Source organism: Gadus chalcogrammus, chromosome 12 (assembly GCF_026213295.1).
Source record: "Gadus chalcogrammus isolate NIFS_2021 chromosome 12, NIFS_Gcha_1.0, whole genome shotgun sequence".
NCBI lineage: Eukaryota > Metazoa > Chordata > Actinopteri > Gadiformes > Gadidae > Gadus > Gadus chalcogrammus.
In genome coordinates, this window is record NC_079423.1 from 19,522,146 (window position 1) to 19,547,542 (window position 25,397).

The 25,397-nt window shown below is 45.8% G+C and overlaps 1 protein-coding gene across 1 annotated transcript; it reads left to right on the top strand.

Moving 5' to 3' along the window:
- Positions 1 to 12,249: 12,249 nt before the first annotated feature.
- On the top strand, positions 12,250 to 23,892 carry LOC130392747 (uncharacterized). The gene is given in 4 exon segments (XM_056603255.1): positions 12,250 to 14,428; positions 14,431 to 15,877; positions 18,384 to 18,400; positions 19,192 to 23,892. Coding segments are annotated over 4 exon segments (7,944 nt in total). The 5' UTR covers positions 12,250 to 12,352; the 3' UTR covers positions 23,596 to 23,892.
- Positions 23,893 to 25,397: the final 1,505 nt, after the last annotated feature.

Below are 25,397 nucleotides of genomic sequence, written 5' to 3' on the forward strand. Positions count from 1 at the left end.
TGGGCCATACTCCACTATTTGGAAGTGGAATACATTAGTTTTGAGCAAAATCAACAATATAAGGTCAAAGACACATTGTTGGTCAAAAAGTGATTCTGGCGCTCTGAAAAACATTTGGCACGCATAAAATCAAGAAATGTTGATATTTCTGTTCGTTTCAGAAAAACAAGTCAAAAACACATTGTTGGTCAAAAAGTGATTCTAGCGCTCTGAAAAGCATTTTGCCGGCATAAAAACAATAAATGTTGGTATCTCTGTCAATTTCAATGCAAACATGTTACTAAGCTTACCAAAGGGTAATAGGGCCATACTCCACCATTTGGAAGGGGAATACATTAGTTTTGAGCAAAATCAACAATATAAGGTCAAAGACACATTGTTGGTCAAAAAGTGATTCTAGCGCTCTGAAAAGCATTTGCCACGCATAAAAACAAGAAATGTTGATTTTTCTGTTCATTTCAGAAAACATGTCGAAAACACATTGTTGGTCAAAAAGTGATTCTAGCGCTCTGAAAAGAATTGTGCAGGTATAAAAACAAGAAATGTTGGTATCTCTGTCATATTCAATGCAAACGTGTTACAAAGCTTACCAAAGGGTAATAGGGCCATACTCCACCATTTGGAAGGGGAATACATTAGTTTTGAGCAAAATCAACAATATAAGGTCAAAGACACATTGTTGGTTAAAAAGTGATTTTAGCGCTCTGAAAAGCATTTGGAACGCATAAAAACAAGAAATGTTGATTTTTCTGTTCATTTCAGAAGACAAGTCGAAAACACATTGTTGGTCAAAAAGTGATTCTAGCGCTCTGAAAAGCATTTTGCAAGCGTAAAAACCAAAAATGTTGATATCTGTCAATTTCAATGCAAACGTGTTATAAAGCTTACCAAAGGGTTATAGGGCCATACTCCACTATTTGGAAGTGGAATACATTAGTTTTGAGCAAAATCAACAATATAAGGTCAAAGACACATTGTTGGTCAAAAAGTGATTCTAGCGCTCTGAAAAACATTTGGCACGCATAAAAACAAGAAATGTTGATATTTCTGTTCGTTTCAGAAAAACAAGTCAAAAACACATTGTTGGTCAAAAAGTGATTCTAAGCGCTCTGAAAAGAATTTTGCCGGCATAAAAATAATAAATGTTGGTATCTCTGTCAATTTCAATGCAAACGTGTTACTAAGCTTACCAAAGGGTAATAGGGCCATACTCCACCATTTGGAAGGGGAATACATTAGTTTTGAGCAAAATCAACAATATAAGGTCAAAGACACATTGTTGGTCAAAAAGTGATTCTAGCGCTCTGAAAAGCATTTGGCACGCATAAAAACAAGAAATGTTGATTTTTCTGTTCATTTCAGAAAACAAGTCGAAAACACATTGTTGGTCAAAAAGTGATTCTAGCGCTCTGAAAAGCATTTTGCATGCGTAAAAACCAAAAATGTTGATATCTGTCATTTTCAATGCAAACGTGTGACTAAGCTTACCAAAGGGTTATAGGGCCATACTCCACTATTTGGAAGTGGAATATATTAGTTTTGAGCAAAATCAACAATGTAAGGTCAAAAACACGTTGTTGGTCGAAAAGTGATTCTAGCGCTCTGAAAAGCATTTGGAACGCATAAAAACAAGAAATGTTGATTTTTCTGTTCATTTCAGAAGACAAGTCGAAAACACATTGTTGGTCAAAAAGTGATTCTAGCGCTCTGAAAAGCATTTTGCAAGCGTAAAAACCAAAAATGTTGATATCTGTCAATTTCAATGCAAACGTGTTATAAAGCTTACCAAAGGGTTATAGGGCCATACTCCACTATTTGGAAGTGGAATACATTAGTTTTGAGCAAAATCAACAATATAAGGTCAAAGACACATTGTTGGTCAAAAAGTGATTCTAGCGCTCTGAAAAACATTTGGCACGCATAAAAACAAGAAATGTTGATATTTCTGTTCGTTTCAGAAAAACAAGTCAAAAACACATTGTTGGTCAAAAAGTGATTCTAAGCGCTCTGAAAAGAATTTTGCCGGCATAAAAATAATAAATGTTGGTATCTCTGTCAATTTCAATGCAAACGTGTTATTAAGCTTACCAAAGGGTAATAGGGCCATGCTCCACCATTTCGAAGGGGAATACATTACATTAGTCAAGTCGAAAACACATTGTTGGCCAAAAAGTGATTTTAGCGCTCTGAAAAGCATTTTGCGCTCATAAATATAAGACATGTTGATATCTCTGTCAATTTCAATGCATTGGAAGTGATCAAAAAGTGATTCTAACGCTCTGAAAAGCATTTTGCGCTCATAAACAAGAAATGTTGATATCTCTGTCAATTTCAATGCAAACGTGTTACTAAGCTCACCACAGGGTTATAGGGCCATTACTCCACCATTTGGAAGTAGTTTTGAGCAAAATCAACAATATAAGGTCGAAAACACATTGTTGGCCAAAAAGTGATTCTAGCGCTCTGAAAAGCATATTGCTCTCATAAAAACAAGAAATGTTGATATCTCTGTCAATTTCAATGCAAACGTGTTACTAAGCTCACCACAGAGTTATAGGGCCATTACTCCACCATTTGGAAGTAGTTTTGAGCAAAATCAACAATGTAAGGTCAAAAACACATGGTTGGCCAAAAAGTGATTCTTATCGCTCTGAAAAGCATTTTGCGCTCATAAAAATAAGACATGTTGATATCTCTGTCAATTTCAATGCAAACGTGTTACTAAGCTTACCAAAGGGTTGAAGGGCCAAACTCCACCATTTGGAAGTGATCAAAAAGTTATTCTAACGCTCTGAAAAGCATTTTGCGCTCATAAACAAGAAATGTTGATATCTCTGTCAATTTCAATGCAAACGTGTTACTAAGCTCACCACAGGGTTATAGGGCCATTACTCCACCATTTGGAAGTAGTTTTGAGCAAAATCAACAATGTAAGGTCAAAAACACATTGTTGGCCAAAAAGTGATTCTAGCGCTCTGAAAAGCATTTTGCGCTCATAAAAATAAGACATGTTGATATCTCTGTCAATTTCAATGCATTGGAAGTGATCAAAAAGTGATTCTAACGCTCTGAAAAGCATTTTGCGCTCATAAACAAGAAATGTTGATATCTCTGTCAATTTCAATGCAAACGTGTTACTAAGCTCACCGTAGCGTTATAGGGCCAACTCCACCATTTGGAAGTGATCAAAAAGTGATTCTAACGCTCTGAAAAGCATTTTGCACTCATAAACAAGAAATGTTGATATCTCTGTCAATTTCAATGCAAACGTGTTACTAAGCTCACCGTAGCGTTATAGGGCCAACTCCACCATTTGGAAGTGATCAAAAAGTGATTCTAACGCTCTGAAAAGCATTTTGCGCTCATAAACAAGAAATGTTGATATCTCTGTCAATTTCAATGCAAACGTGTTACTAAGCTCACCACAGGGTTATAGGGCCATTACTCCACCATTTGGAAGTAGTTTTGAGCAAAATCAACAATGTAAGGTCAAAAACACATTGTTGGCCAAAAAGTGATTCTAGCGCTCTTAAATGCATTTTGCGCTCATAAAAATAAGACATGTTGATATCTCTGTCAATTTCAATGCAAACGTGTTACTAAGCTGACCAAAGGGTTGAAGGGCCAAACTCCACGATTTGGAAGTGATCAAAAAGTGATTCTAACGCTCTGAAAAGCATTTTGCGCTCATAAACAAGAAATGTTGATATCTCTGTCAATTTCAATGCAAACGTGTTACTAAGCTCACCGTAGCGTTATAGGGCCAACTCCACCATTTGGAAGTGATCAAAAAGTGATTCTAACGCTCTGAAAAGCATTTTGCACTCATAAACAAGAAATGTTGATATCTCTGTCAATTTCAATGCAAACGTGTTACTAAGCTCACCGTAGCGTTATAGGGCCAACTCCACCATTTGGAAGTGATCAAAAAGTGATTCTAACGCTCTGAAAAGCATTTTGCGCTCATAAACAAGAAATGTTGATATCTCTGTCAATTTCAATGCAAACGTGTTACTAAGCTCACCACAGGGTTATAGGGCCATTACTCCACCATTTGGAAGTAGTTTTGAGCAAAATCAACAATATAAGGTCGAAAACACATTGTTGGCCAAAAAGTGATTCTAGCGCTCTGAAAAGCATATTGCTCTCATAAAAACAAGAAATGTTGATATCTCTGTCAATTTCAATGCAAACGTGTTACTAAGCTCACCACAGAGTTATAGGGCCATTACTCCACCATTTGGAAGTAGTTTTGAGCAAAATCAACAATGTAAGGTCAAAAACACATTGTTGGCCAAAAAGTGATTCTTATCGCTCTGAAAAGCATTTTGCGCTCATAAAAATAAGACATGTTGATATCTCTGTCAATTTCAATGCAAACGTGTTACTAAGCTTACCAAAGGGTTGAAGGGCCAAACTCCACCATTTGGAAGTGATCAAAAAGTTATTCTAACGCTCTGAAAAGCATTTTGCGCTCATAAACAAGAAATGTTGATATCTCTGTCAATTTCAATGCAAACGTGTTACTAAGCTCACCACAGGGTTATAGGGCCATTACTCCACCATTTGGAAGTAGTTTTGAGCAAAATCAACAATGTAAGGTCAAAAACACATTGTTGGCCAAAAAGTGATTCTAGCGCTCTGAAAAGCATTTTGCGCTCATAAAAATAAGACATGTTGATATCTCTGTCAATTTCAATGCATTGGAAGTGATCAAAAAGTGATTCTAACGCTCTGAAAAGCATTTTGCGCTCATAAACAAGAAATGTTGATATCTCTGTCAATTTCAATGCAAACGTGTTACTAAGCTCACCGTAGCGTTATAGGGCCAACTCCACCATTTGGAAGTGATCAAAAAGTGATTCTAACGCTCTGAAAAGCATTTTGCACTCATAAACAAGAAATGTTGATATCTCTGTCAATTTCAATGCAAACGTGTTACTAAGCTCACCGTAGCGTTATAGGGCCAACTCCACCATTTGGAAGTGATCAAAAAGTGATTCTAACGCTCTGAAAAGCATTTTGCGCTCATAAACAAGAAATGTTGATATCTCTGTCAATTTCAATGCAAACGTGTTACTAAGCTCACCACAGGGTTATAGGGCCATTACTCCACCATTTGGAAGTAGTTTTGAGCAAAATCAACAATATAAGGTCGAAAACACATTGTTGGCCAAAAAGTGATTCTAGCGCTCTGAAAAGCATATTGCTCTCATAAAAACAAGAAATGTTGATATCTCTGTCAATTTCAATGCAAACGTGTTACTAAGCTCACCACAGAGTTATAGGGCCATTACTCCACCATTTGGAAATAGTTTTGAGCAAAATCAACAATGTAAGGTCAAAAACACATTGTTGGCCAAAAAGTGATTCTTATCGCTCTGAAAAGCATTTTGCGCTCATAAAAATAAGACATGTTGATATCTCTGTCAATTTCAATGCAAACGTGTTACTAAGCTTACCAAAGGGTTGAAGGGCCAAACTCCACCATTTGGAAGTGATCAAAAAGTGATTCTAACGCTCTGAAAAGCATTTTGCGCTCATAAACAAGAAATGTTGATATCTCTGTCAATTTCAATGCAAACGTGTTACTAAGCTCACCACAGGGTTATAGGGCCATTACTCCACCATTTGGAAGTAGTTTTGAGCAAAATCAACAATGTAAGGTCAAAAACACATTGTTGGCCAAAAAGTGATTCTAGCGCTCTGAAAAGCATTTTGCGCTCATAAAAATAAGACATGTTGATATCTCTGTCAATTTCATTGCATTGGAAGTGATCAAAAAGTGATTCTAACGCTCTGAAAAGCATTTTGCGCTCATAAACAAGAAATGTTGATATCTCTGTCAATTTCAATGCAAACGTGTTACTAAGCTCACCGTAGCGTTATAGGGCCAACTCCACCATTTGGAAGTGATCAAAAAGTGATTCTAACGCTCTGAAAAGCATTTTGCACTCATAAACAAGAAATGTTGATATCTCTGTCAATTTCAATGCAAACGTGTTACTAAGCTCACCGTAGCGTTATAGGGCCAACTCCACCATTTGGAAGTGATCAAAAAGTGATTCTAACGCTCTGAAAAGCATTTTGCGCTCATAAACAAGAAATGTTGATATCTCTGTCAATTTCAATGCAAACGTGTTACTAAGCTCACCACAGGGTTATAGGGCCATTACTCCACCATTTGGAAGTAGTTTTGAGCAAAATCAACAATGTAAGGTCAAAAACACATTGTTGGCCAAAAAGTGATTCTAGCGCTCTTAAATGCATTTTGCGCTCATAAAAATAAGACATGTTGATATCTCTGTCAATTTCAATGCAAACGTGTTACTAAGCTGACCAAAGGGTTGAAGGGCCAAACTCCACGATTTGGAAGTGATCAAAAAGTGATTCTAACGCTCTGAAAAGCATTTTGCGCTCATAAACAAGAAATGTTGATATCTCTGTCAATTTCAATGCAAACGTGTTACTAAGCTCACCGTAGCGTTATAGGGCCAACTCCACCATTTGGAAGTGATCAAAAAGTGATTCTAACGCTCTGAAAAGCATTTTGCGCTCATAAACAAGAAATGTTGATATCTCTGTCAATTTCAATGCAAACGTGTTACTAAGCTCACCGTAGCGTTATAGGGCCAACTCCACCATTTGGAAGTGATCAAAAAGTGATTCTAACGCTCTGAAAAGCATTTTGCGCTCATAAACAAGAAATGTTGATATCTCTGTCAATTTCAATGCAAACGTGTTACTAAGCTCACCACAGGGTTATAGGGCCATTACTCCACCATTTGGAAGTAGTTTTGAGCAAAATCAACAATGTAAGGTCAAAAACACATTGTTGGCCAAAAAGTGATTCTAGCGCTCTGAAAAGCATTTTGCGCTCATAAAAATAAGACATGTTGATATCTCTGTCAATTTCAATGCAAACGTGTTACTAAGCTTACCAAAGGGTTGAAGGGCCAAACTCCACCATTTGGAAGTGATCAAAAAGTGATTCTAACGCTCTGAAAAGCATTTTGCGCTCATAAACAAGAAATGTTGATATCTCTGTCAATTTCAATGCAAACGTGTTACTAAGCTCACCGTAGCGTTATAGGGCCAACTCCACCATTTGGAAGTGATTTGGAAGAGCGTTAGAGCGCAAAACGCTCTGAAAAGCATTTTGCGCTCATAAAAATAAGACATGTCGATATCTCTGTCAATTTCAATGCAAACGTGTTACTAAGCTTACCAAAGGGTTGAAGGGCCAAACTCCACCATTTGGAAGTGATCAAAAAGTGATTCTAACGCTCTGAAAAGCATTTTGCGCTCGTTAACAAGAAATGTTGATATCTCTGTCAATTTCAATGCAAACGTGTTACTAAGCTGACCGTAGCGTTATAGGGCCAACTCCACCATTTGGAAGTGATCAAAAAGTGATTCTAACGCTCTGAAAAGCATTTTGCGCTCGTAAACAAGAAATGTTGATATCTCTGTCAATTTCAATGCAAACATGTTACTAAGCTCATCACAGGTTTATAGGGCCATTACTCCACCATTTGGAAGTAGTTTTGAGCAAAATCAACAATGTAAGGTCAAAAACACATTGTGGGCCAAAAAGTGATTCTAGCGCTCTGAAAAGCATTTTGCGCTCATAAAAATAAGACATGTTGATATCTCTGTCAATTTCAATGCAAACGTGTTACTAAGCTTACCAAAGGGTTGAAGGGCCAAACTCCACCATTTGGAAGTGATCAAAAAGTGATTCTAACGCTCTGAAAAGCATTTTGCGCTCATAAACAAGAAATGTTGATATCTCTGTCAATTTCAATGCAAACGTGTTACTAAGCTCACCACAGGGTTATAGGGCCATTACTCCACCATTTGGAAGTAGTTTTGAGCAAAATCAACAATGTCAGGTCAAAAACACATTGTTGGCCAAAAAGTGATTCTAGCGCTCTGAAAAGCATTTTGCGCTCATAAAAATAAGACATGTTGATATCTCTGTCAATTTCAATGCAAACGCGTTACTAAGCTCACCACAGGGTTATAGGGCCATTACTCCACCATTTGGAAGTAGTTTTGAGCAAAATCAACAATGTAAGGTCAAAAACACATTGTTGGCCAAAAAGTGATTCTGGCGCTCTGAAAAGCATTTTGCGCTCATAAAAATAAGACATGTTGATATCTCTGTCAATTTCAATGCAAACGTGTTACTAAGCTCACCACAGAGTTATAGGGCCATTACTCCACCATTTGGAAGTAGTTTTGAGCAAAATCAACAATGTAAGGTCAAAAACACATTGTTGGCCAAAAAGTGATTCTTATCGCTCTGAAAAGCATTTTGCGCTCATAAAAATAAGACATGTTGATATCTCTGTCAATTTCAATGCAAACGTGTTACTAAGCTTACCAAAGGGTTGAAGGGCCAAACTCCACCATTTGGAAGTGATCAAAAAGTGATTCTAACGCTCTGAAAAGCATTTTGCGCTCGTAAACAAGAAATGTTGATATCTCTGTCAATTTCAATGCAAACGTGTTACTAAGCTGACCGTAGCGTTATAGGGCCAACTCCACCATTTGGAAGTGATCAAAAAGTGATTCTAACGCTCTGAAAAGCATTTTGCGCTCGTAAACAAGAAATGTTGATATCTCTGTCAATTTCAATGCAAACGTGTTACTAAGCTCATCACAGGTTTATAGGGCCATTACTCCACCATTTGGAAGTAGTTTTGAGCAAAATCAACAATGTAAGGTCAAAAACACATTGTGGGCCAAAAAGTGATTCTAGCGCTCTGAAAAGCATTTTGCGCTCATAAAAATAAGACATGTTGATATCTCTGTCAATTTCAATGCAAACGTGTTACTAAGCTTACCAAAGGGTTGAAGGGCCAAACTCCACCATTTGGAAGTGATCAAAAAGTGATTCTAACGCTCTGAAAAGCATTTTGCGCTCATAAACAAGAAATGTTGATATCTCTGTCAATTTCAATGCAAACGTGTTACTAAGCTCACCACAGGGTTATAGGGCCATTACTCCACCATTTGGAAGTAGTTTTGAGCAAAATCAACAATGTCAGGTCAAAAACACATTGTTGGCCAAAAAGTGATTCTAGCGCTCTGAAAAGCATTTTGCGCTCATAAAAATAAGACATGTTGATATCTCTGTCAATTTCAATGCAAACGCGTTACTAAGCTCACCACAGGGTTATAGGGCCATTACTCCACCATTTGGAAGTAGTTTTGAGCAAAATCAACAATGTAAGGTCAAAAACACATTGTTGGCCAAAAAGTGATTCTTATCGCTCTGAAAAGCATTTTGCGCTCATAAAAATAAGACATGTTGATATCTCTGTCAATTTCAATGCAAACGTGTTACTAAGCTTACCAAAGGGTTGAAGGGCCAAACTCCACCATTTGGAAGTGATCAAAAAGTGATTCTAACGCTCTGAAAAGCATTTTGCGCTCGTAAACAAGAAATGTTGATATCTCTGTCAATTTCAATGCAAACGTGTTACTAAGCTGACCGTAGCGTTATAGGGCCAACTCCACCATTTGGAAGTGATCAAAAAGTGATTCTAACGCTCTGAAAAGCATTTTGCGCTCGTAAACAAGAAATGTTGATATCTCTGTCAATTTCAATGCAAACGTGTTACTAAGCTCATCACAGGTTTATAGGGCCATTACTCCACCATTTGGAAGTAGTTTTGAGCAAAATCAACAATGTAAGGTCAAAAACACATTGTGGGCCAAAAAGTGATTCTAGCGCTCTGAAAAGCATTTTGCGCTCATAAAAATAAGACATGTTGATATCTCTGTCAATTTCAATGCAAACGTGTTACTAAGCTTACCAAAGGGTTGAAGGGCCAAACTCCACCATTTGGAAGTGATCAAAAAGTGATTCTAACGCTCTGAAAAGCATTTTGCGCTCATAAACAAGAAATGTTGATATCTCTGTCAATTTCAATGCAAACGTGTTACTAAGCTCACCACAGAGTTATAGGGCCATTACTCCACCATTTGGAAGTAGTTTTGAGCAAAATCAACAATGTAAGGTCAAAAACACATTGTTGGCCAAAAAGTGATTCTTATCGCTCTGAAAAGCATTTTGCGCTCATAAAAATAGGACATGTTGATATCTCTGTCAATTTCAATGCAAACGTGTTACTAAGCTTACCAAAGGGTTGAAGGGCCAAACTCCACCATTTGGAAGTGATCAAAAAGTGATTCTAACGCTCTGAAAAGCATTTTGCGCTCATAAACAAGAAATGTTGATATCTCTGTCAATTTCAATGCAAACGTGTTGTTGATCTGATCTTGCCTTTCCACGCTACTCTGCTTCGCTGCTGCATTGCTGGCTGATATTGCCTTTCCACGCTTCACTGCTGCTGCACGCCGTGTTGTTTACTTCACGTGCTTTGCTCCGGCTGGCACCTCGTGCCTACTGCCGCCTGTCGCTGCGGCGCACCCCCCCCGAGGTAGTTCTACCAAGGGTGTTCATCCAGTGTGCCTTTTAACCGGGGTTTCCCCATATCCGTGTGTGCATGAGTGTTGATGTGTGTTCTAATTATTTGAATGATTTGTTTTCTTTTGGTTTGATTACTTATCTAGTTCTGCGTTTATCTCAACTATTTTGTGAGGGAGAACTCCCTCACTATAGGTTTGACTTTCGTGGTGCTTTTGCATCATCGTAGTGTAGTGAGTTTGTAGTAATAATGGAGGAGGAAACTCAGGAACTTAGAGAGCTGATTGCACAGTTAAAAGCAGATAATGAGCGGTTGCGACAGGGACAGGCTGGCTCAAGTGCTCTACAGTCTACCTCTTCAGCAGTACCTGCTGCCTCTCCTACTTCTGTTCCCTCTGTAGCAGAGAGACTAATTTTTGTGCCTAGAGATAGGAAGTGTACCATCTTTAGGGGAAGGACAGGCATAGGATTGAGTGAGTGGGTGGAGGAGGTGCAGGCGAGTGTGAGGGCTCGACATCTGTCCCGGTCTGACCAGGCGTTTTTTTTGTTCGACCACCTAGAGGGAGAGGCCAAGGAGGAGATAAAGTATCGCTCTGCCTCTGAGAGAGAGGACCCCGCTAGAATACTTGCCATTTTAGACGAGCTGTATGGGTGCTCAGAGTCGTATGTTGGAGTGCTGCAAGCTTTCTTTTCCAGAGGTCAACAAGAAGGAGAAACGCTTCAGGAGTTCTCCCTCGCGTTGATGAGCCTCATGGGGAAAGTGAAGCGGTGCGCCCCCGCTGACATGCCACACGCCGGGGCCCTTCTGAGAGATCAATTTGTTGAGCACATCTTGAATAGTTCCTTGCGACGCGAGTTGAAGCAGTTGGTGCGTCGCCAAACCTGATAGCACCTTGCTTGAGGTGAGGGCCGAGGCGATTCGATGGGAGCGTGAGGGTTTGCCTGGTGGTGTGAGAGGTCGCAGCCATAGTGGTCCCCTTAGTGTATGGTGTCCAGTATGGTGTTCATGGTGCCCCCCAGGCTATTGCCCCACCTACCGCGGTGTCTGAGATGAGCGAGATGAGGGAGATGTTGAAGCGTCAACAAGAGCAGCTTGATCAGCTTGTAGGAAGCATTGCTCAGCTACAAAACTCCAACCAGTACCGTCGTCCACCACGGCCTGGGCCTCTAATATGCAGGCGTTGTAACCAGCCGGGACACTATGCAAATGAGTGTGATGGCGAGCGCGTTCCCTCTCGTTCACAGTTTCCCTCACGACCCCCCTTGAATGCTGATCGACAATCTCGCCCTCATTCCATGTCGGAAAACTAGTGCCCATCGAACTGCAGAGCCACAGTTCGGGTGGGGCCGCCACTGGCTCTCAAGCTGTTTCACATAACATGGATGCGTCTGGATTGATTTCGTCTTGCCCCCATTTGGATGTCGATATGGGCGGCATGAAGGTCCCTTGTCTGGTGGACACCGGCTCCATGGTGTCTACCATTTCTGAGAGCTTCTTTCGCCAACATCTTGAACCTTGGGGCCAGGAGCGCCTCCGTTCTTGTCATTGGTTGGAGCTCAGAGCTGCCAACGGTCTGACTATTCCTTACCTCGGATATTTGGAACTTGACGTGAAACTTTGTGGCAAATTGATGCCGCAATGCGGTGTTTTGGTGGTTAGGGACCCGCCTGGTGGCATGCCTTCTCGAGTGCCTGGTATCCTGGGGATGAACGTGATTCGTAAGTGCTACCATGACCTTTTTGGCCAACATGGTGTAGCGTTGTTCTCCCAGGTCTGCATCTCTGAAGCCCCCAAAGCCAGTTGTGCAGGCACTGCAACAGTGTCATCATGCAAGTGTCCTATCTCCCTCAGACACTCCAGGGGCGGTGAAGGTCAGGGGTAAGAGGAGCTGGCAGATTCCGGGTGGTGTTATGAGAATGGTGGCCGCCACATGTTCTGAGCAGTACTCAGGTTCTACGGTACTTTTTGAGCCTTTGGATGCTGGTTTGCCTGCGGGGTTGCTGGCTTCCCCTTCTTTAGTTTGCGTTATAAGGGGTACAGCCTATATACCTGTTATTAATGTTGGCTGCAACGATGTTATGTTGTACCCCCGCACTGTTGTTGGCACACTGGACTTCGTGAACGTGGTCAGCCTTCCTGCAGGAGTCACCGAGGTGCCATCAAATGTGGCCACTGTGTCTTCCCAGACAGCTTCACCCAGTGTGCAGCAACAGGTGGACGATGTGGATGTGTCGCCATTGTCGGTTGGTGAACAGGGTCAGGTGAGGTCACTACTTGGACATTACGCTTCAGTTTTCTCCACCAGTGACACCGATCTGGGTTGTACTAACCTCATCTCCCACGACATTCCTTTGATTGATGATACTCCAGTGGCGCAGCGTTATAGGCGCATTCCACCCTCAGAGTATGAGGTGGTGAAGGAACACATCAATCAACTGCTCTCATCTCAAGTAATTCGGGAGAGTAGCAGCCCCTACGCGTCCCCGATTGTGTTGGTACGGAAAAAGGGTGGCAAACTACGCATGTGCGTTGATTACCGGCAGCTTAATCGTAAGACCCGCAGAGACGCCTTCCCTCTACCACGCATAGAAGAGTCTTTGGACGCATTGTCCGGTGCTTGCTGGTTTTCAACCCTGGACTTGACCAGTGGCTGTCACCAGGTGCCAGTCACTGAGACCGACCGGCCAAAGACCGCGTTTTGTACACCTTTCGGTTTATTTGAGTGGAACAGAATGCCTTTTGGGCTCTGTAATGCGCCCAGCACTTTCCAAAGGTTGATGCAACGCATCTTTGGTGACCAGCAGTGTCAGTCTTTATTGTTATATCTTGATGATATTGTTGTGTTCTCCTCCACTATTGAACAGCATCTGGAGCGACTCAAAGTGGTGCTGGAGCGGCTTCAATGCGAGGGGCTTAAAGCCAAGCTCAGCAAGTGCTCGTTCTTTCGTAAAGAGGTGCACTACTTGGGCCATGTGATATCGGCTGATGGTGTCTCCACAGATCCGGCCAAGATTGAAGTGGTTGCTAATTGGCCGTTTCCCGCTACTGCCTCGGAGCTTCGTTCTTTCCTTGGTTTCGCCAGTTATTACCGGCGGTTTGTGGAGGGATTCGCTAAACTGGCAGCTCCTCTGCATAGGGCTGTGGCTGAGTGTGGTGGCACCAAGAAGCCTGACCAGCGGTTTTCCAGGTGTTGGACTGAAGAGTGTAACAAGAACTTTGAAACACTGAAAGCGAAGCTCACCACTGCGCCCGTGTTGGCTTATGCAGACTTCACCCTTCCATTCATTCTGGAGGTCGATGCAAGCTATGGTGGCTTGGGCGCAGTCCTCTCTCAGACTCAGGCGGGCAAGGTGAGGCCGATAGCCTATGCTAGCAGGGGCCTGGGACCTACAGAGAGGAACATGGCGAACTATAGCTCTATGAAACTCGAGTTCTTGGCCCTTAAGTGGGCCATGACAGAGAAGTTCAGAGAGTACTTGTTGGGAAATAGATGTGTTGTGTATAACAACCCCCTCAGTCATTTGTCTTCTGCTAAGCTGGCTGCTACTGAGCAGAGGTGGGCAGCCCAGCTAGCCTCTTTCGATTTCGAAATCAAGTATCGATCAGGGAAGAGCAACACCAATGCCGATGCTCTCTCTCGTCAGCACCCATCTGGTCCCCAGGATGTAGAGGCGATGCTTCCAGGGACAGCCATACCGAAGGCTTTGCAGCAAGCGTTGGGTTTGGGAAAGGCAGAGGCCACCCAAGCTACCATCACAGCCATGCCACAGCTTACTCCGCCTGAACTTCGTCTCGCTCAACAGACTGACCCTGTGATACAGGAACTGTTGGTGTTTTGGAGGAGGAAGCAGCGTCCTAGTAGTGAGGAGCGGGCACAGCTCTCCCAAGCTACGCTAGTGTTGCTGCGGCAGTGGGATCGCCTGCTTGAGAGGGATGATGTCCTGTACCGAAAAGTGTTCCGACCTGATGGTGCTGAAGCCATGTACACCAGCTGTTGTTACCCAATGTACTGAGAGACGAGGTCCTGACCCAAGTGCACCAAGAGCATGGTCACCAGGGGGTGGAGCGAACACTGGCGCTTCTCCGGTCTCGATGCTACTGGCCTGCTATGTCCTCCGATGTAGCCCGTTGGTGTCAGCAATGTGAGAGGTGTCAAGTGGCCAAGGATGTTCACCCAAGGGTGCACGGAGTCATGGGACATCTCTTGGCTTCCCGCCCCAACGAAATCCTTGCCATCGACTACACTACTCTAGAGCCGGCCCAGAATGGTCTAGAGAGCGTTTTGGTCCTTACTGATGTTTTTAGTAAGTACACCATGGCTATCCCTACTCGGGACCAGCGCGCAACCACTGTAGCAAGGGTTTTGGTGTCAGAGTGGTTTTATAAGTTTGGTGTCCCCGCTCGTTTGCATTCTGACCAGGGCCGTAACTTCGAAAGCTCGCTCATTCAACAATTGTGTAACTTGTATGGTATCGTAAAATCACGTACTACCCCGTACCACCCCGAAGGAAATGGTCAATGCGAGCGGTTTAACCGGACACTCCACAACCTGCTGCGTACTCTGCCAGTGTCTCGTAAAAGGGATTGGCATACGTGTCTTCCTCACGTCCTTTATTGTTACAACACGACTCCCCACCAATCAACGGGAGAATCTCCCTTTGCCTTGATGTTCGGGCAGGAACCAAGGCTACCACTCGATTTCTTGTTGGGTAGGGTCGAGAGCCCGGTCGGGGGGTCCATCCATGAGTGGGTGCAAGAGCATCAAGCCCGCTTGGAGGTGGCCTTTGAAGGCGCAAGGGAGCGCTTGAAACATGCTGCCGCTCGGCGAAGGCGAGTCCATGATCAGCATGTAATAGATTTGCCTTTGCAGGAAGGGCAGTTGGTGTACTTGCGCGACTTCAGGGCCAGGGGGCCCCAGAAGACCCGAGATCGGTGGAGCTCGATGAAGTATCGAATGTTGAGGATGCCTAGAGAGGGTGGCTCAGTGTATACTATTGCGCCAGTAGACGATGAGACAAAGGGCAGACAGGTCCACCGCACTATGCTGAAGGCGGTCGTAGGGGTGGACTCACCTCGTCCTGCCTCTTCCCACAACTCGTCACCCAGGGACGAACCATCTCCAGAAGAGGAGCCTCCATTTGAGTATGATTTGTTAGTCCTTGACCAACGACCTTTTGTGGCAAATTCTGCCATACCATCCGCCGGACCAATTATGTCCCAAGGGCCTTCATCAATTCCAAACCCGGGGGCATCCTCATGTTCTCCTTTGGTCACTTGCCCTGATTCCAGCAACATGGGTCCACGCCGGACCCCACGTCAAACGGCTGGTCAGCACCCGAATGTGCATCGTCTTCCGCGGCCTGCTGGAGAGGCGCAAGTGGCCAACCCTTCTGCTTCTGTGTCCAACTCAGTGTCTGCCTTGTTTAGACCCTGGAGTTAGCTTGTTGTGTTGATCGTCGGGACGACGATCCAAGAAGGTGGGGTAGAATGTAGCAGGATAGAGGTGCTATCCATGTTAGTCACGGTTAAGTACCACTAGTGGCCGTCATGATGTGGGCGGTATAAAAGCAGCCATCCTCCACCTGCCTCTTTCTTTTTGCGCTCCTGTCACTTGCGCGTCACTTCCGGGCCAAAAGGTAGTCTGGTCCGATAGGGCGACTATTTGTTGCTGCTTCAGGGTTTTCGTGCGAGCTATGGTGTAAGTTCTTGTAAGCAAGTTATTTTAAGTATTCTTTCGTGGCAATGTAGTTGATGCTGTCTGATGGCTAACGCTAGTGTGTTCTCAGGTAAACGCTGATGACGGCCGGAGTCCTCTCTCACTCCCTCCTCCTGTGTGAACGCGAGTGTGTGTGTGTGTGTGTGTGTGTGTGTGTGGTGAGACGCAGGGGCAGAGCCCTTTGTAATGATCAGGGCCGTCACAGCCAATGGCTTGCGTCTCCACCTTATTTATTCTGAGGTAGCTTTTTGTGTCGGGAGGTGCCACAATTTGTCTCCTCGTTATTTCCTGCTACGCCCCTCCAGGCCACTTGCTACCGGTATGTACGCGTGCTTTCCCTATGGACGCTCTGGCTGATTTGTTTGGCATGGTGATTTACTTTTTCACACTGGTCGCTTTGCAGCGCTTGTGCCTGTTGCTTGCTGGTGCCTGCTGGTGCCCTGCCTTGGTTGGTGATGCGTGCAGGTTGTTGATCGCGTAACAGTCTCGGTGTGGATTCCAACCGAATGCTAACATTCAGCGGTGCGCTGTGAGCCGCTGTCTTAAGTAGGAAGTTCCCAACTTCCTGGTAGGTATCCCTTATTTTATATCGCTATTGTTTTTAGAATTATGTTTAGCACTAACGGGGTGACCTGTATGGCTTCTAGGTACTGCCGATTGTGTCGTTGCCGACTGCTGTTTTTGCCACCCGTTGTTTACCACCAAAGCTGCCCAACTGTCCTGGGCTAGCCTGGAGGATAGCGACGAAGACGCCAACGACCACTATCTGAACGTGATCTGTCTGTTGACTTGTCCTTGTGTGTTTCCACCTGTCCGTGTCGCAACTAGTGTGTGTCGGTGAGTGTGTTTGTAGAGTGTTGGCGAGTGCGTGCGTGTTTGTCCTGGGCTAGCCTGGAGGATAGCGACGAAGACGCTAACGACCACTCTTTGAACGTGATCTGTCTGTTGACTTGTCCTTGTGTGTTTCCATCTGTCCGTGTCGCAACTAGTGTGTGTCGGTGTGCGTGTGTGTGTGTGCGTGTAGAGTGTTGGCGAGTGCGTGCGTGTTTGTCCTGGGGAAGTGTTTGGTTTAATTTGGGGGATTCTGTTTATGGTTTGTTTTGAGCCCTGCTTCTGTTAAGCCACTGGCAGGAGGCCTTTTTTTATAGCTGCGGATAACCAGTGGGCTATCACGCATGTTTAAGCTCCTTTTTGGCCTGGTTTGTGTGTTTGTGTTATATTTTGTTTTCTTACTCATTTCCTTTTTGTGAATTACATTTTGTGTAGTTGTGTTTATTGTTTTGTTTGGTCGTTTGTATCTGCCCTCATCTCTCTTTTGTTCCTTCGTTTCCAGGCGCTGAGTGCCCACCGCAGGGAGGCAACTAGATCCTTTAGGTGGTGGTGCCCCCTTCCCGAGTGTGGTTTCACGTGTGTCCTCTTGGAATTTCTCTTTTATCATTTTGATCCTGTGTTGCTGTGTGTATGTGCGAGCACGAGTGACTGGTTGGTGTTTATGTGTCCCCCCCCCTCCGTCTCCTGGTATCTTGCCCCCTGCTGGTAAGCCTCAGCCCTAACCATCCTGTCTATCCCCTACATACCAATTGATTTCATTTATCCTGTTTTTTTTACATGTGGAACACGCATGTTTTAGTTAATAAAAACAACCTATTTTTGGAACTTCGTCTCTGGTGCCGTCAGTCAAACGAACGTGTGTGCTATATAATTGTTTGGATTTAATTGATTAGTATATCCCTGGGTGCAATCCATAGGGTGGCGTTGTCGGTTAGCTTGTTTTTCCCCTAATGCCACATTTGGCGTCGTCGGCAGGATCGACTTTCTAAAAACACCAGAGGCGTATGTTCCGATATTTATAGGTTGTACTTTACTTTTTTTTTTTTTTTCCTCCCTTCACTTCAGGCATTTAAATTGGCCTTTCTCTCTGTCTGCGTGAGTGTATGTTGGCAAAAACAGCAGTTGTCTTGACCGTCGTAGCAGTTGGCTGCTGTGCTCCTTTTACAGTGGACCAAAAACCTCGCTGGCACAGGTAAATCATAGTTTAGCCATGAATATAGAAGAGCTACAAGAGCTGAGGGAATTGGTGGCACAGCTTAAAGCAGATAATGAGAGATTGAACCTAAGACCGAATCCAGCACCTTCGGGCGATGCCTTACTTGCTGAGCCTGGGGCCTCTGTGGCAGAGAGATTGGTGTTCGTCCCCCGTGATAGAAAGTGTCCCATGTTTAAAGGAAAGTCAGGGATTAAGGTAAATGAATGGATTGAAGAGGCAGAGGCATGCATGCGGGCACGTCACCTTTCTGTGAATGATCAAGCTTTCTTTCAGTTTGATCAGTTAGAAGGGGAGGCCAGAGAGGAGATAAAGTATCGCCCGAGCACCGATAGAAATGATCCCAAAAAGATCAAAAGTATTCTCCGGGAATTGTACGGATGCTCTCAGTCTTATGTAGCCCTGCAAGAGGCTTTCTTTTCGAGGAAGCAGCAGGATGGTGAAACCTTGTTGGAGTTCTCTTTGGCTTTGATGAGTATTATGAATAGAGTAAAGCATCGTGCACCCGATGGTTTGGTGAATGCTGAGGTTTTGTTACGCGATCAATTCTCTGAGCATGTTATCGATGGTGCTTTGCGGAGGGAACTTAAGCAGCTTATAAGACGCCAGCCAACCATGACCATGCTAGAGCTCAGAGCAGAGGCTATTAGGTGGGAGCACGAGGGCATGCCGGGTGGCGCGAGGGGTCGCAGTCAGTCTGTTCCATCCATACATGGTGTCCAGTATGCAGTGCATGGTGGTCATATGCCCGTTTCTAGCAGCTCCACAGAGGGGTCTGAACTATCAGAGCTAAAGGACATGTTGAGACGTCAACAAGAGCAGCTTAATCAACTGTCCCAGAGTGTTGCCACGTTACAGCGCCCTTATCAAAGGCCTCGTGGCAACCCCATTATATGCAGGCGGTGCCAACAGCCTGGCCATTTTGCCCAAGATTGTGACGGGCCAAGGGTTCCTCCTCATGCCCAGGCCTTCTCGGCAAACCACCCTAGGAGCAATGGACAGTTTTCACCTCGTCCGTCGGTGGGAAACTAGCACCCACCGAACTGCAGAGCCAAAGTTCTGGTGGGGGGTTGCCTGGCTCGAGTAACGTGTCCGTCGGATCTAGCTTAATCTCATCATGTCCCCATTTAGATGTACTCATTGGTGGGGTCCCGGTACCATGCCTAATAGACACCGGGTCAATGGTGTCTACCGTCACCGAGACCTTCTTTTTGAATCACTTTGAACCCTGGGGCTCTGACCGTCTGCGCTCTTGTCAATGGCTACAGCTCCGGGCAGCCAATGGGCTGAGCATACCCTACGTCGGCTATTTAGAACTGGATGTTGAGCTTTGTGGAAAGTCCATAGCACAGTGCGGTGTTCTGGTTGTGAGAGACCCACCTGGGGGGATTGGCCTCCAGGCACCTGGTGTGCTCGGCATGAACATTTTGAATAAATGCTACCATGAGCTTTTTGGGCAGCATGGTCTGGCCCTCTTCGGACTGCCCTCTGTCTCTCAGGCTCATGGTGCTGTTGCTGAGGCTCTACAGCGGTGTCATTTTGCAGAAACTCACCCCATAAGGCCAGGGAGGGTCAAAGTCCGTGGAGGCCGAGCCCATCGTATCCCGGGTGGCACTATGGTTATGGTAGCTGCTACATGTTCAGCACAGTTTTCCGACACCTCGGTATTGTTTGAGCCCACGGACAGAGGACTTCCTGCGGGCTTGTTGGCCTCGCCATCTCTGATCCGGGTGAGCCGTAGTACTAGCTACATACCGATAGTTAATGTGGGCACGGAAGATGTGTTACTGTATCCTCGCACCGATTTGGGAAGTTTGTGTTGTGTGCAAGTGGTGAGTTTGCCCGCAAGTGTCACCGAGGTCAACACTGTGATGGCCACTGTTGCCTCCCAGATGGTTACATCATCAGTACCATCCCAGATTGAGGAAATTGACCTCTCTGTCTTGGAGGCTTCAGACCAGGAAAGGGTCCGGAATTTGCTACGGCGGTTCAGCGGAATCTTTGCCTCCCATGATGGGGACCTGGGTTGTACTAACCTCCTCTCTCATCAGATTCCACTAGTCGATGAGGCGCCAGTTCGACAACGATACAGGCGTATCCCCCCATCGGAATATGAGATGGCTAAGGCTCATATCAATTTATTGATGGAGGCACAAGTTATCACTGAGAGTTGTAGCCCATATGCGTCCCCTATAGTGTTGGCCCGAAAGAAGGATGGTAGTCTCCGCATGTGTGTTGACTACCGCCAACTAAACGCGAAGACACGCAAAGACGCTTTCCCTCTTCCTCGCATCGAGGAGTCCCTCGATGCATTGACAGGAGCCCACTGGTTCTCTACTATGGACCTAGCCAGCGGGTATCACCAGGTCCCTGTTGCGGTGGGTGATCGTGCCACTGCCAAGACGGCCTTCTGTACACCTTTCGGCCTTTTCGAATGGCAGCGAATGCCATTCGGCCTTTGTAACGCGCCAGCAACCTTTCAAAGGTTGATGGAAAGGATTTTTGGGGACCAGCAATGTCAAACCTTGTTGTTGTACTTGGATGACATTGTGGTCTTTTCTACTTCTGTTTCCCAACACCTGGAACGTTTGGAACTTGTTCTGGGGCGTTTGCAGCATGAGGGCCTTAAGGCCAAGTTGAGCAAATGTGCATTTTTCAAACAGGAGGTTGGCTACCTCGGTCACGTCATTTCGAGTCAGGGGGTGGCGACAGACCCTAAAAAGATTGAGGCAGTGGCTAGTTGGCGTTGCCCTAGCACCGTCTCGGAGGTGCGTTCTTTCTTGGGGTTCGCCAGCTACTACCGCCGGTTTGTGGAGGGTTTTGCCAAGGCGGCGGCCCCCCTCCACAAGCTGGTGGCGGCGCTGGGTGGCACTAAATCAAAGCGAGGCCCGGGCCAAAGTTTGCTGTCCCATTGGTCTGAAGAGTGCCAGCAAAGCTTTGATGCCCTAAAGAGAAAGCTGACCACGGCCCCTGTCCTTGCCTACGCCGATTTCAGCTTGCCATTTATCTTAGAAGTGGATGCGAGTTACAGCGGATTAGGGGCTGTTCTATCTCAGGAACAGGGGGGGAAGGTGCGCCCTATAGCTTATGCCAGCCGTGGTCTTAGGCCCACTGAGCGCAACATGTCCAACTACAGTTCTATGAAGTTGGAGTTCGTCGCGCTCAAGTGGGCCCTCACCGAAAAGTTTAGGGAGTACCTGTTGGGGCAGCGCTGTATTATCTTTACGGACAACAATCCCCTAAGTCACCTGTCTACTGCAAAACTAGGAGCATTAGAGCAGCGCTGGGTTGCCCAGATGGCTCCATTCGACTACGAGATCAAATATCGCTCCGGCAGACAGAACCGCAATGCGGATGCTCTGTCGAGGCAGAACCCCTCGGACCATCCTGTTTTGGCGGATTTGGCCCTGGGCATGACCCTTCCAACTGCCTTACAGCAAGTTGAGCAGGCACAGCCAGTAACGCAGGTGGTTCAAGCGGTGGCTACGGCGTTCCCTGATAACAAAACCTCCCATTTGCACTCTAGTCAGGAACAAGATCCTGTCTTCCAGGAGGTTGTGCCACATTGGAGGCGAGGTGTTAAACCTGGGCCTGCTGAGAGACAGCGAATGTCCAAGTCGGCATTGGTTCTCTTACGCCAGTGGGACCGACTAGTGGAAAGGGAAGGTGCCATATACCGTAGGGTGTTTCGTTCAGACGGAGCAGAGGAATATTTCCAACTGTTGCTTCCTGCTAAGTTGAAGTCTGATGTTCTGACCCAGCTACATCAGGAGCATGGCCACCAGGGGGTGGAGCGCACCTTGGACTTGGCCCGCAAACGGTGCTATTGGCCCGGGATGTCCTCCGATGTGGCTCGTTGGTGCCTTGAGTGCGAGCGATGTCAAACTGCAAAAGACACTAAACCCCCAGCACGTAGCTTCATGGGGCATTTGTTGGCCTCAAGGCCAAATGAGGTACTTGCTGTGGATTTCACGTCACTGGAACCGTCTCGGTCGGGTGTGGAAAATGTTCTAGTCATGACTGACGTGTTCAGTAAGTTTTCGCTGGCCATCCCAACCCAGGACCAGCGTGCCTCCACCGTGGCAAGAGTGCTTGTCCATGAGTGGTTTTACAAGTTCGGTGTCCCTGCTCGCATCCATTCCGACCAAGGTCGTTGTTTTGAGGCAATTCTCATCCAACAACTTTGCCAGCTCTATGGTGTGGAGAAATCACGCACCACGCCCTACCATCCTGCCGGTAATGGCCAGTGTGAGCGGTTTAACCGCACCCTACATAACCTCCTCCGTACTCTGCCAGCATCTCGAAAAAGAGATTGGGTTGCGTGCCTCCCACAGCTGCTCTTCTGTTATACCCCGCATTCAGCAACCGGTGAGTCCCCTCACTTCCTGTTGTTCGGCCAGGAGCCACGCCTACCGCTTGACTTTTTGCTGGGAACAGTACCCGACCCTGTAGCCGGGACGGTGCATGATTGGATTGACGAACACCAAGCCAGGCTGCAAGTCGCCTTTCAGGGGGCTGAAGGCCGGCTTCGAGCTGCAGCCGGTAAACGGAAAGAGGCCCATGACCGTCAGGTTAAAGATCTACCACTGGGGGAGGGTGAGTTGGTCTACCTCCGTAACCTCAGTAGGAGGGGCTGCCACAAAATTCAGGACCTGTGGAGCCCAGTGGTATACGAGGTTATCAAAGCCCCCCCAGTAAACGGGGCGGTGTACACTATTGCTCCAGTGACTGATCGGAGCAAAGTCCGACAGGTACATCGTGGTCTCATTAAAGCCCGGCTAGGGAGCGATGCACCGGTAGGCCCGCCTTACACAAGTCCGCCAGTCGTTGAGACTGTTGTCGTGACGGAGGACGACATGGATGTTGATCTGGCGTTCTTGCCCCCGACGTCACTGCTACATCCAGTAGCGACGCCTGTTGTTGCCCTTGCTTGTCCGGGCCCCCAGGTGTTGCCTGCTGACCCCCCAACATCATCGGCTGGACCAAGATCTACTGTGGTAAACACCAGTATCCCAGCCAGCCCCTCCCCTAGTCTAGACACTCAAACTAGTACTAGCGGAGTGGTTCATACTGACGGTACACCCGTAGTACGGGTGGTAGAGAGTCTGGATCAGGTAGAGGTCAGTATGCCAGTGGTCCCAGAGTCGAGCATTGGTGGAGTGGCTCTACGCCGGACATGTAGAACCATGGCAGGCCAACATTCTAACATTCACCATTTACCTCAGACAGCCGGCCAGATGGGGGTGTGCCCCAGTGGCCCTGTGTCGAGTCCAGTTGGTGCTGCTCTTCAAACCCAGGGTTCGAATGGGGCTGCCAACCGGCCTATCGTCGGGACGCCGACTGAAAATGTGGGGGTAGATTGTGGTGAGACGCAGGGGCAGAGCCCTTTGTAATGATCAGGGCCGTCACAGCCAATGGCTTGCGTCTCCACCTTATTTATTCTGAGGTAGCTTTTTGTGTCGGGAGGTGCCACAATTTGTCTCCTCGTTATTTCCTGCTACGCCCCTCCAGGCCACTTGCTACCGGTATGTACGCGTGCTTTCCCTATGGACGCTCTGGCTGATTTGTTTGGCATGGTGATTTACTTTTTCACACTGGTCGCTTTGCAGCGCTTGTGCCTGTTGCTTGCTGGTGCCTGCTGGTGCCCTGCCTTGGTTGGTGATGCGTGCAGGTTGTTGATCGCGTAACAGTCTCGGTGTGGAGTGCCCACCGCAGGGAGGCAACTAGATCCTTTAGGTGGTGGTGCCCCCTTCCCGAGTGTGGTTTCACGTGTGTCCTCTTGGAATTTATCATTTATCATTTTGATCCTGTGTTGCTGTGTGTATGTGCGAGCACGAGTGACTGGTTGGTGTTTATGTGTCCCCCCCCCTCCGTCTCCTGGTATCTTGCCCCCTGCTGGTAAGCCTCAGCCCTAACCATCCTGTCTATCCCCTACATACCAATTGATTTCATTTATCCTGTTTTTTTTACATGTGGAACACGCATGTTTTAGTTAATAAAAACAACCTATTTTTGGAACTTCGTCTCTGGTGCCGTCAGTCAAACGAACGTGTGTGCTATATAATTGTTTGGATTTAATTGATTAGTATATCCCTGGGTGCAATCCCTAGGGTGGCGTTGTCGGTTAGCTTGTTTTTCCCCTAATGCCACATGTGTATGCCAGTGTTTGGTCGTAAACAGGTATGTGTTAGCATAGCAAACAACTGTAGCATTTCTGTTTTATGTAGCCACACTAACATCATGTTTGGTCGTAAACAGGACCAACTGCAATCAGCTCATTGGGGCTGCTGCTGCTTTGCCAGGCTGATCTTGCCTTTCCACGCTACTCTGCTTCGCTGCTGCATTGCTGGCTGATATTGCCTTTCCACGCTACTCCGCTTCACTGCTGCTGCACGCCGTGTTGTTTACTTCACGTGCTTTGCTCCGGCTGGCACCGCGTGCCTACTGCCGCCTGTCGCTGCGGCGCACCCCCCCCGAGGTAGTTCTACCAAGGGTGTTCATCCAGTGTGCCTTTTAACCGGGGTTTCCCCCCATCCGTGTGTGCATGAGTGTTGATGTGTGTTCTAATTATTTGAATGATTTGTTTTCTTTTGGTTTGATTACTTATCTAGTTCTGCGTTTATCTCAACTATTTTGTGTGTATTGTTTTTCTTTTGGTTTGATTACTTATTTAGTTCTGCGTTTATCTCAACTATTTTGTGTGTATTGTTTGTTTTCTTTTGATTTGATTACTTATTTAGTTTTGCGTTTATCTCAACTATTTTGTGTGTATTGTTTGTTTTCGTTTGGTTGCATGGTGAAGATTTTGCATTGAAAAGGAAAGAAGTTATTTAATAAATTGTATTTTTCTATAACATTTGAACTACGTCTCATGCCTTCTAAACGAGTGGACTTACCTGTGTGCTTTGCACTTTACATCAATTCCCTGAGGTGAAATTCCCAGGGTGGCGTTGTCGGTTCCTTTTTCTTATTTCTTACGCCCCGTGCCCACTACCTCCGTCAGTTGTCCGTTGCCCATTGACTTTGAATGGGGACGGTCGCGCAATGCATTGTGGATCCGTCCGTTGACTTGGAGCGTTCGCCACCGTCAAAAAGTTGAAAAATGTTCAACTTTTTCGGCAGCGACGGATCCGTCATCCAATCAGATCGCGTATGCAAATTTAAGCACTGTGACGCGACTCGGGCTCTGACGATA